Source organism: Natator depressus, chromosome 26 (assembly GCF_965152275.1).
Source record: "Natator depressus isolate rNatDep1 chromosome 26, rNatDep2.hap1, whole genome shotgun sequence".
In the NCBI taxonomy this organism is placed as follows: Eukaryota; Metazoa; Chordata; order Testudines; family Cheloniidae; genus Natator; species Natator depressus.
In genome coordinates, this window is record NC_134259.1 from 13,516,437 (window position 1) to 13,528,187 (window position 11,751).

At 61.8% G+C, this 11,751-nt stretch overlaps 1 protein-coding gene across 1 annotated transcript; it reads right to left on the reverse strand.

Annotated features, from left to right (window-relative positions):
* Positions 1-443: 443 nt before the first annotated feature.
* On the reverse strand, positions 444-11,499 carry CAPG (capping actin protein, gelsolin like). Its single transcript, XM_074939959.1, has 10 exons — positions 11,396-11,499; positions 9,972-10,006; positions 9,609-9,781; positions 8,341-8,495; positions 7,888-8,055; positions 6,446-6,595; positions 3,110-3,202; positions 2,690-2,822; positions 1,015-1,103; positions 444-610 (listed from the first exon to the last, which is right to left on the reverse strand). The coding sequence occupies exons 2-10, from the start codon at positions 9,992-9,994 to the stop codon at positions 545-547; spliced, it is 1,050 nt and encodes a 349-aa protein (XP_074796060.1). The 5' UTR covers positions 9,995-10,006; positions 11,396-11,499; the 3' UTR covers positions 444-544.
* Positions 11,500-11,751: the final 252 nt, after the last annotated feature.

Sequence of the window (11,751 nt, forward strand, 5' to 3'; positions counted from 1 at the left end):
AAACCCTGCCCCGCCTTCCCCATGAGCTCCCCAGTGCCCGGCCCCTCTCTCCGGCCCCTCTGCCTTAGCCCGCATCTGCTGAGCGGCCGTGGCCTCCCGCAGTCCTCCCCTCGCAGGATCTCTCCGGCATGTGGCGGCCAAACCCCGCTCAGCCTCTTCCCAGCCGGGAGATGCTACATTCGCTCCGGAGCTCCTTCTGCATCAGTGCCTGGGAGACGCCCTCCGATCCCTCGCTTGGGGACCCCTTGTTCTCCATGTCCCTCCCCATGGGCGGCTGTCGTCTCTCAGGCCTGGACTGGTGCGCACGCTCCCTGCGGCCAGGAGCTGCCGGGGCTGAGGGGGGAAATGGCACCGTGCCCCGTTCTGGTCGTTGCCTTTCCAAATCTCTCGCCACCCCCCCACGGCCGCCCCGCTCAAGGGAAGGAGGCGAGAGGAGGCAGAAGGGGCCCGTGCGGGTCCTTTAATGAGATGCCTGGTGGCTACAGAGCGGAGGGCAGGCCCGTAGATGAAGCAGCGCCGGGCGGCCTTGGGGCAGGCTCCGGGTTCACTTCCAGCTTGCGAAGAACTGCTTGAAGAGGGGACTCTCACGGCCCTGGGGCAGGATCTCCACCTGCAGCAGACAGAGGGATGGATGCCGGTGAGGCAGGGCGAGCCCTGTGCTCCTAGCATGAGGTGGGGGGCACGGTGGAGTCCCAGAGACCCCCCCATGCATAGGAGGAGAGATCTGCCTTGGGGTGAAGGGTCCTGGGCACCACCTCTGTGCTCTCTGTGGGGGGAAGCCAGGCCGGGGTGGAGAGCCTGGCCCAAAGGTGCCCTGATTTTATAGGGACAGTCCCGATATTCAGGGCTTTTTCTGATATAGGCACCTATTCCCCCCCCCCCACACACACACACACACTCTGTCCTGATTTTTCACACTTGCTGTCTGGTCACCCTACTGGCAGGGAGCCCCCCATCACCTCCCCATTTCCCTCCCGCCCCCCAGGAGCCCGCCGGGGCCCAGCGCTCACTCACCTGAGTCTTCGGGGAGTACTTCATATGGGAGATAAAATCCTCAGCCACTTTCAGGGCTGCCTCCCGTTCCTGCTGGTTGGCTTTGCGACCTGGGAGGGAGGCAGGGAAGGGTCAGGGCAGCCGATCCCCCGCACAGAGGGGACAAGTCTGGGGGGACAGGGCTGCATGCTCCGCTGAGCACCCCTGGCACTGGGGGAGGTGCCCAGGGTCCGGTGCTAACCCTGGGCAGACTGACCGTGGGGCAGACGCAGACGGCAGGGAGCCGGAAGGGCTTGGGATGGAGAAGAACAGGCCAGCTGGGAAGGAGCTCCTGGGGGAGGGAGCAGGGCCGGCAGGGTCCCTGTGTGCAGATCACCCTGGCTCCCTTGCTGGGGACTCAGCCGAGGGGCTCAAACCGCAGCTGGGCTGCTCAGCCGAAGCAGGAAGCCCAAGTGGGCGGAGGGAAACGCCCATGCAGGCAGAGGGCAGAGGAAGGGGGCAGGGTGGCCGGGCAGTGAGAACGCAGCCGCGGTGCCTCCATCTGTGGCCCCCGCGCCGGGCTGTGAGCTCTGGCCAGCAGGGGGATCAGCCCCGCCAGCCACGGGGGCAGAGCTCGGGGCACAGAGAGAGCGGGAAATGCCCTTGTGTGGCCGTTCCCGCAGCGCTGACTGTCGGGCGCCGGGCTGCCCCATGGCCCTATGCCGGGAGCGCCCGCCGAGAGCCGAAAGCTACGCAGTGATGCCCGAGACAGTGACCCTCCCGATGGGCCGGTGCCATGGCTGAATCGCGAGAACGGCCGCCGTTTTCCAGAGCAGCTAGGCCCAGATCCTGAACGGCATCCCAGCGCCTAACTCCCATTGACTTCAGTGAGATAGGTGCCTAAATCCCTTGGGGATCTAGGCTAGTGGGGGGCGGGGGCAGCTACACGTGGCTCCATACCCGCTCCACATGTTTAGGCTGACTGGAAACCCAGACCCCTTGAAAGGCAGCTCCAGATGGGACCCCAAGGAGGCTTTTGAAAGCCTGGGCTGTTGGCGGTGGGCGCGGGCTACACCTCTGAGGGGAAGGTGGCAGAGGGGCTACGCTGGCTCTGGGCGAGGGCTCAGTGGGCAGCTAATGGGCAGGACAGGAAGGGCGAGTGGCAGGGAAATCCCGGCCCAAGTCTTCCTAGAGACAGGGGAACCCGCAAGAAACTGACTCGTGAGGGGTTCGGCCACCTGGCTCCCTGCGGGTGGGCCGGGACGGCTGGGTAAGTTGACGCAGTGGCACCCGTGCTCTGCCCTGCAGGCAGCTGGGAGCTCCCCTGCCTGGTGCCAGCTGCCACAGTGCATTAAAGCCAGCTGGGTGTGCCCTGAAAGCTGCTTGGTACAGGGGTGTCCTGCAACGGGGAAGGGGGGTGGGGTGAACGGGAGGGGAGGTGGGCCTGCGGGCTAGGGGGTGGGAGTGGGGCTGGGGTGAACGGGAGGGGAGGTGGGGCTGGGGGTTAGGGGGGTGGGAGTGGAGGGTGGCGCGAATCGGAGGAAAGATGGGGCTGGGGGCATGGCAGGTGGGAAGGGGGGTGGGGTGAATCAGAGGGGAGGTGGGGCTGGGGGCACCCCCCACAGGAGGCTTGCTGGTACCGCCCGGGCCCTGGGCCGTGTGTCTCTGCCCCCCTGCAGAGCCAGCTGGCCCCTGGCGGGCCGGCCATGCCCGGTACCTTTCCACACGTAGATCTTGCCGCACTGGCCGTTGTCCAGGACGAAGCAGTCGTCGGTGCAGAGCAGGCCCTGGCTGAAGGGGCTGCTCCCGGACATCTTGGTTAGATTCATCTTCCCCGTCGCGTCCGACACCTGCCGGGGACAAGGAGAGGCGGATCCCTTCAGCGCCTTTCCCCCTACGCTGCCGAACCCACCCCGGGGAGCCCAGCCCCTCACCCAGCACTCAGCCCTGTTCCCCAGCCTGCCCCACAACCCCGCCAGCCTGCAGCCCCAGCCCTGCTCCCCAGCCTGCAGCCCCAGCCCCCCCCCCAACTTCAGCCCCAGCCCTGCTCCCCAGCGCCCCGCTGCGCCCAGGCCGTGGTGGGGTGCTCTGCCCATGGTGGGGCAGGAGCTCCGGAGATGGGGTGGGGAGCCCTTGCCTTATAGAGAGCAGCCGCCCCTGCATTCTTCTGATCCGCCGTGACGTCCTCCTCGGGGCTGCCCTGCCTCAGAGCGGGCTTGGGACCCAGCACCTAGGGAAAGGAGAAATCTGTCAGAGCCAGCGCTGCCCCAGTGTTTTTCCCAGGAATTGAAATGGGGGGGGTGTACAAATGCACAGGGTGGGGGTCAGGGCCGATGAGACCGTGAGGGTGAAGGTGGGCTGTGTGGCACCACAGTAAAAACTGAAAAATGTTTCATGACCATTTAATTTGTGTGATGATTTAAAAATCAAATAAAAGCTGGCTACTCAAGCCTCTGATGAAGCACGACGTCTACATCCTTCTTGGTTTCTTGTTATAATTTTGCACAACTCTGTTAATGAACTTCTTGAATGCACTGCGTCCATCTCTGGTGGCTTCTCATGTGTCGGGTACTTCCAGTCCTTTCACTGATACGCTCGTTAGTTCATTCCCAGGATCAGGCAGAAGGCGACGTCTTTCAGAGCACAAAATTCTAGTCGATGATGAAACAGGACGCTCAACTGTCGCTGTTGTGACTGGCAGGAGCAAGAGATGAATTCCTGCTTCTCTCAGCCCAGGAAACGGAGCACAACGATCGGGTCGAGCCACTTGTGATGGTAGAAAAGAAGTTGAAGTCAAATCTTCGTGTGTGATATTCCACTGTGTGTTCGAATTCTCTGTTCTGCCCTGAGCACACGGCAGCCCCATGGCTGGTAGAGCCTCACTCCACTCAACTGTCCGTGTTTTATAAGACAGGGATCTGTAAAAGCTACGGAGAGGGTGAGTAGAATCTCGAAGTCGCTGTTGTCGATTTTTAAGAATCAAGTCTGTGTACTTTTTCAGTTGTCTTAACAAACACTTCTTGTCCTCTTCACTTAAGGATTCAGTATAAATGCCTTCATTACTCAACTTCCGGACTGAAGTCTTTGCTTCTTCCAGGACTTTTCCAATGGGTAGCTCTCTGGTTGATCCAAATGTAGCTTCTCTTGCTGGACAAAGATCTACGACTGCTGTAGCAGATGCCTGGATGGCATTGTTTAATGACCCAAGTGGTTTCAACAGTAGACTTACAAGAGAGAGAATGGCGATAGTCTTCTGTGAATTTAGTAGCAAAAGTAATCCGCCAGCCTCACTACTTAGATCCGTCCCATCTTGGTAGATACTTTCCAAAGCCAGTAATAATGGCTGGAGTAATTTTAAGACAACAGCCAAGGATCGCTCATGAGAAAGCCAGCGGGTTTTCCCAGGTTGGACTAATTTGAACTTCAGTCCCAGTGTATCTTCTATATTTTCCAAGATATTCAGTCTTTTTGGACTCTTGCTGAAAAAAGAACATAATGAAGACATTAAATGTATAGCTTTTTAAATGTCTTTTGTAGAGTCTGCAGCTCGTCCTAGCACTAGTTGGCGTAGATGGCCTCTGCAGTGTGTATAGGAGAGACTAGGGTTACGCTTTTCTCTGAGCAAAGCTTGTGCTCCACCATGTCTTCCAGAGACGTTTGCAGCTCCATCAAATGCACAGCCAGCCATCTGTTTGGGGTCCAGTTGACAAGCATTTAACTCTTCTAAGATGTGGGTTGTCACAGATGCAGCCAATCTGTCTTCTATCACTTGAACATCTAGAAATGCATCTACTGGCCTACCCCTGACCTCAAGATAACGTACACAATGACTTAATACTTGATGCCCATTTGCATCGGTGCATTCATCAGCCAGGTATGCAATTTTTTTGAATGTGGTGAGAGAGTTCTTCACTTTTTCAACTGCTGAGTCTTTCACTGTTGCACCGCATGCTTCCAGCCAGTCCGTTGAGTTTCTTGCAGAAAGACAGTGAGCATTTGCTGGTCTCGTTTGGACCTAGGGTTCAACTGCAGGATGAAAAAGTGACAATGCACTTAACATTGTCACTCCAGTTTGCAGTGTGTGGTATCTCTTGCTTAATAGACAGTAGGATGCTGCAGCCGTGTTTGTCTGCATGAACTGTGTTGTGTCTCCAGCTTTCTTAACAGCCTCATTAACACTCACCGGTGTTGTCCTTGGTGGAGACCCAGTGGAGAGTCAGAGTTCAGAGCTGCTTTCACACGAGTTCACCTCCCAGGTGCGGGGCAAGAAGGCACCTTGCTCGTTCCTCCAGCTGCTCACTGCTCGCTCTGGCCACCGTTGTTCGTTGTGCCACCGTTCACTCCATCGCTCTGTTGCCAATGGCCCTGCGCCGTCACCTTCGGCTGCCACCTGCCACTGTGACCTCTGCGAGTTGGTCTCTTGAGGTTCCACCGGCTCCCCGTGATTTCAGCCGAGCTCTCAGTGGGGGGACCTCGCTGCGAGTGCAGACTGGGCCGTCTCTGCCACAGAAACACTGTCCCACAGCCGGTCTGAGCACTTCGACCTGATTCTCAGTGATTTCAGCTGCAGTGGTCGCTTAACAGAACAAAAGACTCTCTATGGAGCCTACTCAGCTCTGTCTTTAAACAGTGGAGGGGGGCAGGTCAAATCGTACTTGTGACTCAGACAGACCATCCAGCAAAATACCTGCCCCCACCCTCTCTCTCTCGATGCCCTCAGTCAGCACAGGCCAAGTACGGTTCTACTTTACTCAGACAATAAGAACAACAACATTTCATCTCCCCCCCACGTTCAAGTGATTTGTAACCCAACCCCAGCCAAAATCTATCACTTGGGCAACACAGCTCTGTTTGCTGGATACCTAGGTAGATGAGGTGTGACTGTAAATACAATCCGGTCCTGAAGCCTTGACCCCCAGCCCATCACGAGCTGTCAGGGAGAGCTCATTTCGACTTTGCTCACAAATCATCATTTGAAATTATTAGGTGGGCCCTGCAATTATGTACAGTGCAATTATGAAGGCCCTGACATGGTCATAAAAACAACAGCAGTACAAGGAAGCTCGTCGATGTTCCTACTTTTCTAATCTATGATACTTTTTCAGATATACGTCTTTTATCATACACTGGATATGCTTTTAAAGTGTGTATTAATGTTTCAATTTCAATTCACATTTCCAGACAATCACTAAATTGGCAACACTGCATGTAACTAGTTCACAAAACTGGGGGGGGGGTGTTAGGGAAATTCCGGGGGGGTAAACACCCCATAGTGGGGGTGTAGGGAAATCCTTGGCTGCCACCACATGTCTCCAGCCCACTCCCTCTGCCCCCAAGCTGGGCTTCACCCGGTGACCTGCCCCCCAAACCCCAGCTTCATCCCCTGCCCTCTCCCCAATCCGAGCCCTCCCTGGATCTGCCCTGGCAGGACCAGAGCAACAACAGTCCCGCTTCCAGCCCTTCACGGCCAGACCTGGATCATCTCGGGCGGCTCCTCCCCGTCGGACACGATCTCCACCCGGGCCTTGCCCTGCCGCTCGCTGTCCCGGATGGCCAGCGCCAGGTCCCGGGCCTTGTTGCGCTCCAGGATGTTGGATGTCTCACCGCACCACGTGTAGATCGTCTGACAGGAGAGAGGGGCACGCCTGGAAATCCACCTGCCGCCAGCACCCCGGCCTACCTACCTCACCCCCCGCCTGCAAACCTCCCTGCCTACCCACCTCGCAGTGCCAATGCCGTCACCTGCCAGCGCCTCTGCCCGCCTGCCCCATGCGCACCCAGCCCCCCACACCAGCCAGTCCTGGGGCTAATGCACCCGCTACGCGCCCTGGCTGATTCCCTCCACCTCCAGGTGCTAATGCACCCTCCACTCACCCTGGCCGATCCCCCTCCACCCCTGGGTGCTAATGCACCCACCACCCACCCTGGCTGACCCCCACCACCACCCCCAGGTGCCAATGCACCCTCCACTCACCCTGGCTGATCCCCCTCCACCCCTGGGTGCTAATGCACCCACCACCCACCCTGGCTGACCCCCCTTCCACCTCCAGGTGCCAATGCACCCTCCACTCACCCTGGCTGATCCCCCTCCACCCCTGCGTGCTAATGCACCCACCACCCACCCTGGCTGACCCCCCTTCCACCTCCAGGTGCTAATGCACCCTCCACTCGCCCTGGCTGATCCCCTTCCACCCCTGGGTGCTAACGCACTTGCTACTCGCCCTGGCTGATCCCCCCCTCCACCCCTGGGTGCTAATGCACCTGCCACCCACCCTAACCAATTCCCCTCCACCCCCAGGTGCTAATGCACCCGCCACCCACCCTGGCCGATTCCTCTCCACCCCCGGGTGCTAATGCACCCACCACCCACGCTGGCTGACCCCCCCCCTCCACCTCCAGGTGCTAATGCACCCTCCACTCGCCCTGGCTGATCCCCTTCCACCCCTGGGTGCTAACGCACTTGCTACTCGCCCTGGCTGATCCCCCCCTCCACCCCTGGGTGCTAATGCACCTGCCACCCACCCTAACCAATTCCCCTCCACCCCCAGGTGCTAATGCACCCGCCACCCACCCTGGCCGATTCCTCTCCACCCCCGGGTGCTAATGCACCCACCACCCACGCTGGCTGACCCCCCCCCTCCACCCCCAGGTGCTAATGCACCCTCCACTCACCCTGGCCGATCCCCTTCCACCCCTGGGTGCTAACGCACTTGCTACTTGCCCTGGCTGATCCCCCCCCCACCCCTGGGTGCTAATGCACCCACCACCCACCCTGGCTGAACCCCCTCCACCCCCGGGTGCTAATGCACCCACCACCCGCCCTGGCCAATACACCCGGCTGTGAATACAGACATATGCCTCCATTCACAGCCAGGCCTGTGTCTGCCCAGGCCCCTGCCCCCGGCGTGGTCTTACGTCGTCCAGGTCTAGGATGAAGCAGTCCCCGGTGTTGTAGCTGGCCCAGCTCAGCTCCCGCTCGGTGGCCCGGATGTTTTTCTTGCCCTTCACTTGGTAGAGTTTGCGGATGGGCCCGGAGCTCCGGCTGGACTGGGTTTTGTGAAAGGCGGACTCCACCCCGCCCTCCTGAGGGGCAGAGACAGAGAGGGGCCCTGAGCACCAGCCGGGCGGGGAGCACATGGACTAGCTGGGGAGGTGGGGGGCAGATGGAGCAGGCCAGATTCGGGGGTGAGGAGGGGAGGCAGGGGCTGACCCCTGGCAGAGCAGGTTGAGGGGTCAAGGTGGGGAAGTAGGGCAGGCCTGGGGTGATGGTGAGGGGTCAGATGGGGCAGGTTGGGGTTGGGGGGGTCAGATGGGGCAGGCCAGGGTTGGGGGGCAGTTGGAGACATGGGGCGGGCCCCTCCCCAGTACCTGGTACTTGATGCCGTGGGGGAAGTACTCCATGAAGACATCGGACTCGTTGCCCTGCACCTCGCGGTGCTGGATGGGCCGCTCGCCCAGCAGGGTGTTGAGGTGGGTGGAGAGCACGGCGCAGGCCCCCTGCTCATCCCGCGTGGAGCTCTGGCCTGGGCGCGGTGCGGGAGGAAGAGCAACAGCTGAGCTGCCACCCGGCTGGCAGGGGCCCCGGGCACGGCACTGAGGGTTGCCAGGGGTCCAGTTTTCGACCAGAACACCCCGTTGAAAAGGGACCCTGGCGGCTCCAGTCAGCACTGCCGACTGGGCTGTTAAAAGTCTGGTTGGCGAGGGGCTGGCAGGCTCCCTGCCTGGCTCCACGCAGCTCCTGGGAAGCAGTGACATGTCCCTTGGCTCCTAGGCGGAGGGGCGGCCAGGGGGGCTCCGTGCACTGTCCCTGCCCCGAGCACCAGCTCCACAGCTCCCACTGGCCGGGAACTGCGGCCAAAGGAAGCTGCAGGGCTGGGGGTAGCATGCAGAGCCCCCTGGCCGCCCCTCCACCTAGGAGCCAGAGCGACATGTTGCTGATTCCCGGGAGCCACCTGAGGTCAGCACCGCCTGGAGCCTGCATCCCGAACCTCCTCCCGCACCCCAACCCCCTGCCCAGCCTGGAGTCCCCTCCAGCACCCAAACTCCCTCCCAGAGTTTTCACCCCGCACCCCCTCGTGCACCCCAACCCCCTGCCCCAGCCTGGTGAAAATGAGGGAGCGAGTGAGGGTGGGTGAGAGCGAGCGACAGAGGGAGGGGGGACGGAGGGAGGGGGGTGGAGCCTCAGAAGGGGCGGGGCCTCGGGGTGGGGCCGGGGCGTTCGGTTTTCTGCGATTAGAACATTGGCAGCCCTGCCGGTGCCCCTTGGCACCAGGGCTGGCTGCGCCGTGGGCTGGGAGCCCTCCAGGGTGGCCAGGTGGCCTGGGCTGATGTGCTCAGCAGGGAGCCCGAGGAGCCTGAAGTCCCCTCACCCCATAACGGGAGCCCCTGGGGGGGGCAGGGGGGCTGGCACTGCCACGCCAGGGAGTGCAGCAAGGGCAGGGACCAGAGCCCGAGCACAGGGCCCCTCGCTTGGCCCTGGCTGGGCACTCACTCCCTTGCCAGCGCAGAAGGGCAGCTCCGGGCCCTGGCACCCTTGGCTGGGCCATGGCCCCAGCACCCCGCTTCTCCCCTCCAGGCTGCCTCACCCACAGGGCTGGCCGGGGGCCCGTGCCGCCATGCCGAGAGCCGGCCCTTACCGATCCAGATGTGCAGGTTGGCTTGCTCCTCCGGCCCGTTGTGCAGGACCAGGTAGGAGTCCCCCGAGTAGAAGACGCCCTTGGACTCTGCCGGCACCGGCACCGGCTTCATCTTCTCCACCCGCCAGATGTGCAGGCCAGGCTGGTTCACCGAGGCATCGAAGGGGGAGCCGCTGCCGGAGCGAAAAGGGGTGGGGTGAATCCGGAAGGGGGGGCTTAGGGGGGTAGGGGCAGGATGGGGGTAAATCCAGATTGGGATGGATACGGGGGAAGGGGATCAGGGTAACTCCAGGGTGTGGGGCAGGAGTTGGGGGTAAATCCAGGGGGTGGGGTTGGGGACACTCGGGGCAACTGGCTCGGTACCTTTTGGGGATCGCCGTGTACATGGTGTCAGGGCCCTGGGGAGAGAGAGGAGCTGGTTAGCATTAGGGCTGGGTGGACAGAGGGCCGGGCACAGCCTGGCTCCCTGGCCAGGAGGTGCCGGTCATGCCGGCGGGTGAGGGCTCCTGCCCCGTGGCGGGGCTGGGGGCTGCGGGCCCCTCCCGGCCTGCACACCGAGATGGTATCAGAACTGGTTTGGCTGCTGCTGAGTCATCCCCAGCCCGGCAGAGGAAGGAGGAGGTGGGGCTGGGCGTGTGGGTGCAGGGACCCCCACATCGGGGTGGGCGCTGGCCCAGAGAAAGCAGCCCCGCCCCCCCCAGCCCTGGCTCTGGCGAGGCAGGGCCGGGCGTGCTGGTTGTCATTCCCTGGGGGCTCTGACATCCTTCCACACGCCCACTCCCTGTTACTTCACAGCCCACTGCGGTCAATCATGTGTCGCGTTTCTCATCTGCCTCCCTGCCCGCCCCAGCCGCTGCCCAGCTCCGCTCCGAAGGCTTGTTCATCTCCCAGCCGTTTGCCATCCTGCCGAGAGGGGCCGGCTGCCAGCCCCAGAGTCGGCTCCTCACACCCGCTCCCACCAGCGCCCCTGCCTCCTGGTGCCCTCTGCCGGGCCCAGCCGATCCCCGCCCGCCCATTGCACAGAAGCTTTGGCTCCCTGCTGAGCTGGACTCGAACCCGGGGCCTTTGGCTTTATGCCCGTCCCCGAGCTGCACAGCCCGGGAGCCAGTGGCTGTCTGCAGCCACCCGAAGGGCACGGATGCCAGGCTCACCACGAAATCCCCGCTCATCTGCTGCGGCGGTGCAGCCTGGCCCGCGGTGCCAAGCGCTGCATTGCTGACCACGGGGCTGCCGAGCCCCAGAGCCCTGGCCGAGCCGCCCGCCTGGCAGTGCCCCCCGATAGTGGTGGAGCCTGCCCTCATTGCAAGCCAGGCCAACTGCCCCCAAACCCGGGCGTGCCCCCCTGGTCGGCAGCCTCAGCACAGGGTAGAGCTGTCCGGGGACCGACCTCCCGTCTCCGCCAGCCCTCCAGGATTATGTCATGGGATTAAATCTCCAGGAATACGGCCAACCCACACTGGCAACTCGAGTCCCTCCTGCCTGGGACAAGGCCCAGCGGGGGACGCTCGCCCTGATCCTGCCCGGCCTGGGGGAGTCGGGCTCCAGTGCTGAGCTCCCTGTAAGTGACAGGACGGGACACACCCCGGAGAGGCGTCTGCCCGGCGATTCAGCGAACAAGCCAGGCTGCCAGGAAACACTTTCTCGTGCCTCTGCCCGGATAAGCCAGCCCTGATCCCCTGCCCCGCACACAGCACTGGGCGAGAGGGGTCCACCCCCTCACGCTCCGTTACTGCCTAACGAGGCCTGCGACAAACAGGAACAGACAGCGGAGGAGCGAAGTTACTCACCGGACGACTCGTCAGCCTCTACAGCAAAACCTTTCGCTGCAGAGTTTAAAATCAGATTTCCTGGGAGGGGCCATCCCTCGCCCACACCCTATTCCTCTCCGGCGCTTCGCTTCTCGGTGGCTGCAGGGGAGAAGGAGGCACGGCTGGGCCAGGGACTCGTGCGACTCCTGACCTGCCCCCCAGCCCGCCAGGGCCCGCGCTGGGCATAAGGAGACCAAGGGATTGGCAGCTCAAGGGGGCCTCCGTTCGCTTTTCATTATTGTTGTTTTCATAAGCACTTGCCTGGTTTGGTATTTTACTCGTTACATGCTTCAGCCCCGGCAGCGGGGCCCTGGGCAATTGCAGGCCCCCCACTT

What these genes read in the sequence shown, in the direction of transcription:
- CAPG (XM_074939959.1), bottom strand. Translation starts at nt 9,994, where the DNA reads ATGTACACGGCGATCCCCAAAAG. An exon ending in CCCACGGCATCAAGTACCAG is followed by an intron (nt 8,056 to 8,340) that starts GTACTGGGGAGG and finishes TCTGCCCCTCAG; the next exon opens with GAGGGCGGGGTGGAGTCCGC. An exon ending in AGTACTCCCCGAAGACTCAG is followed by an intron (nt 611 to 1,014) that starts GTGAGTGAGCGC and finishes TGTCTGCTGCAG; the next exon opens with GTGGAGATCCTGCCCCAGGG.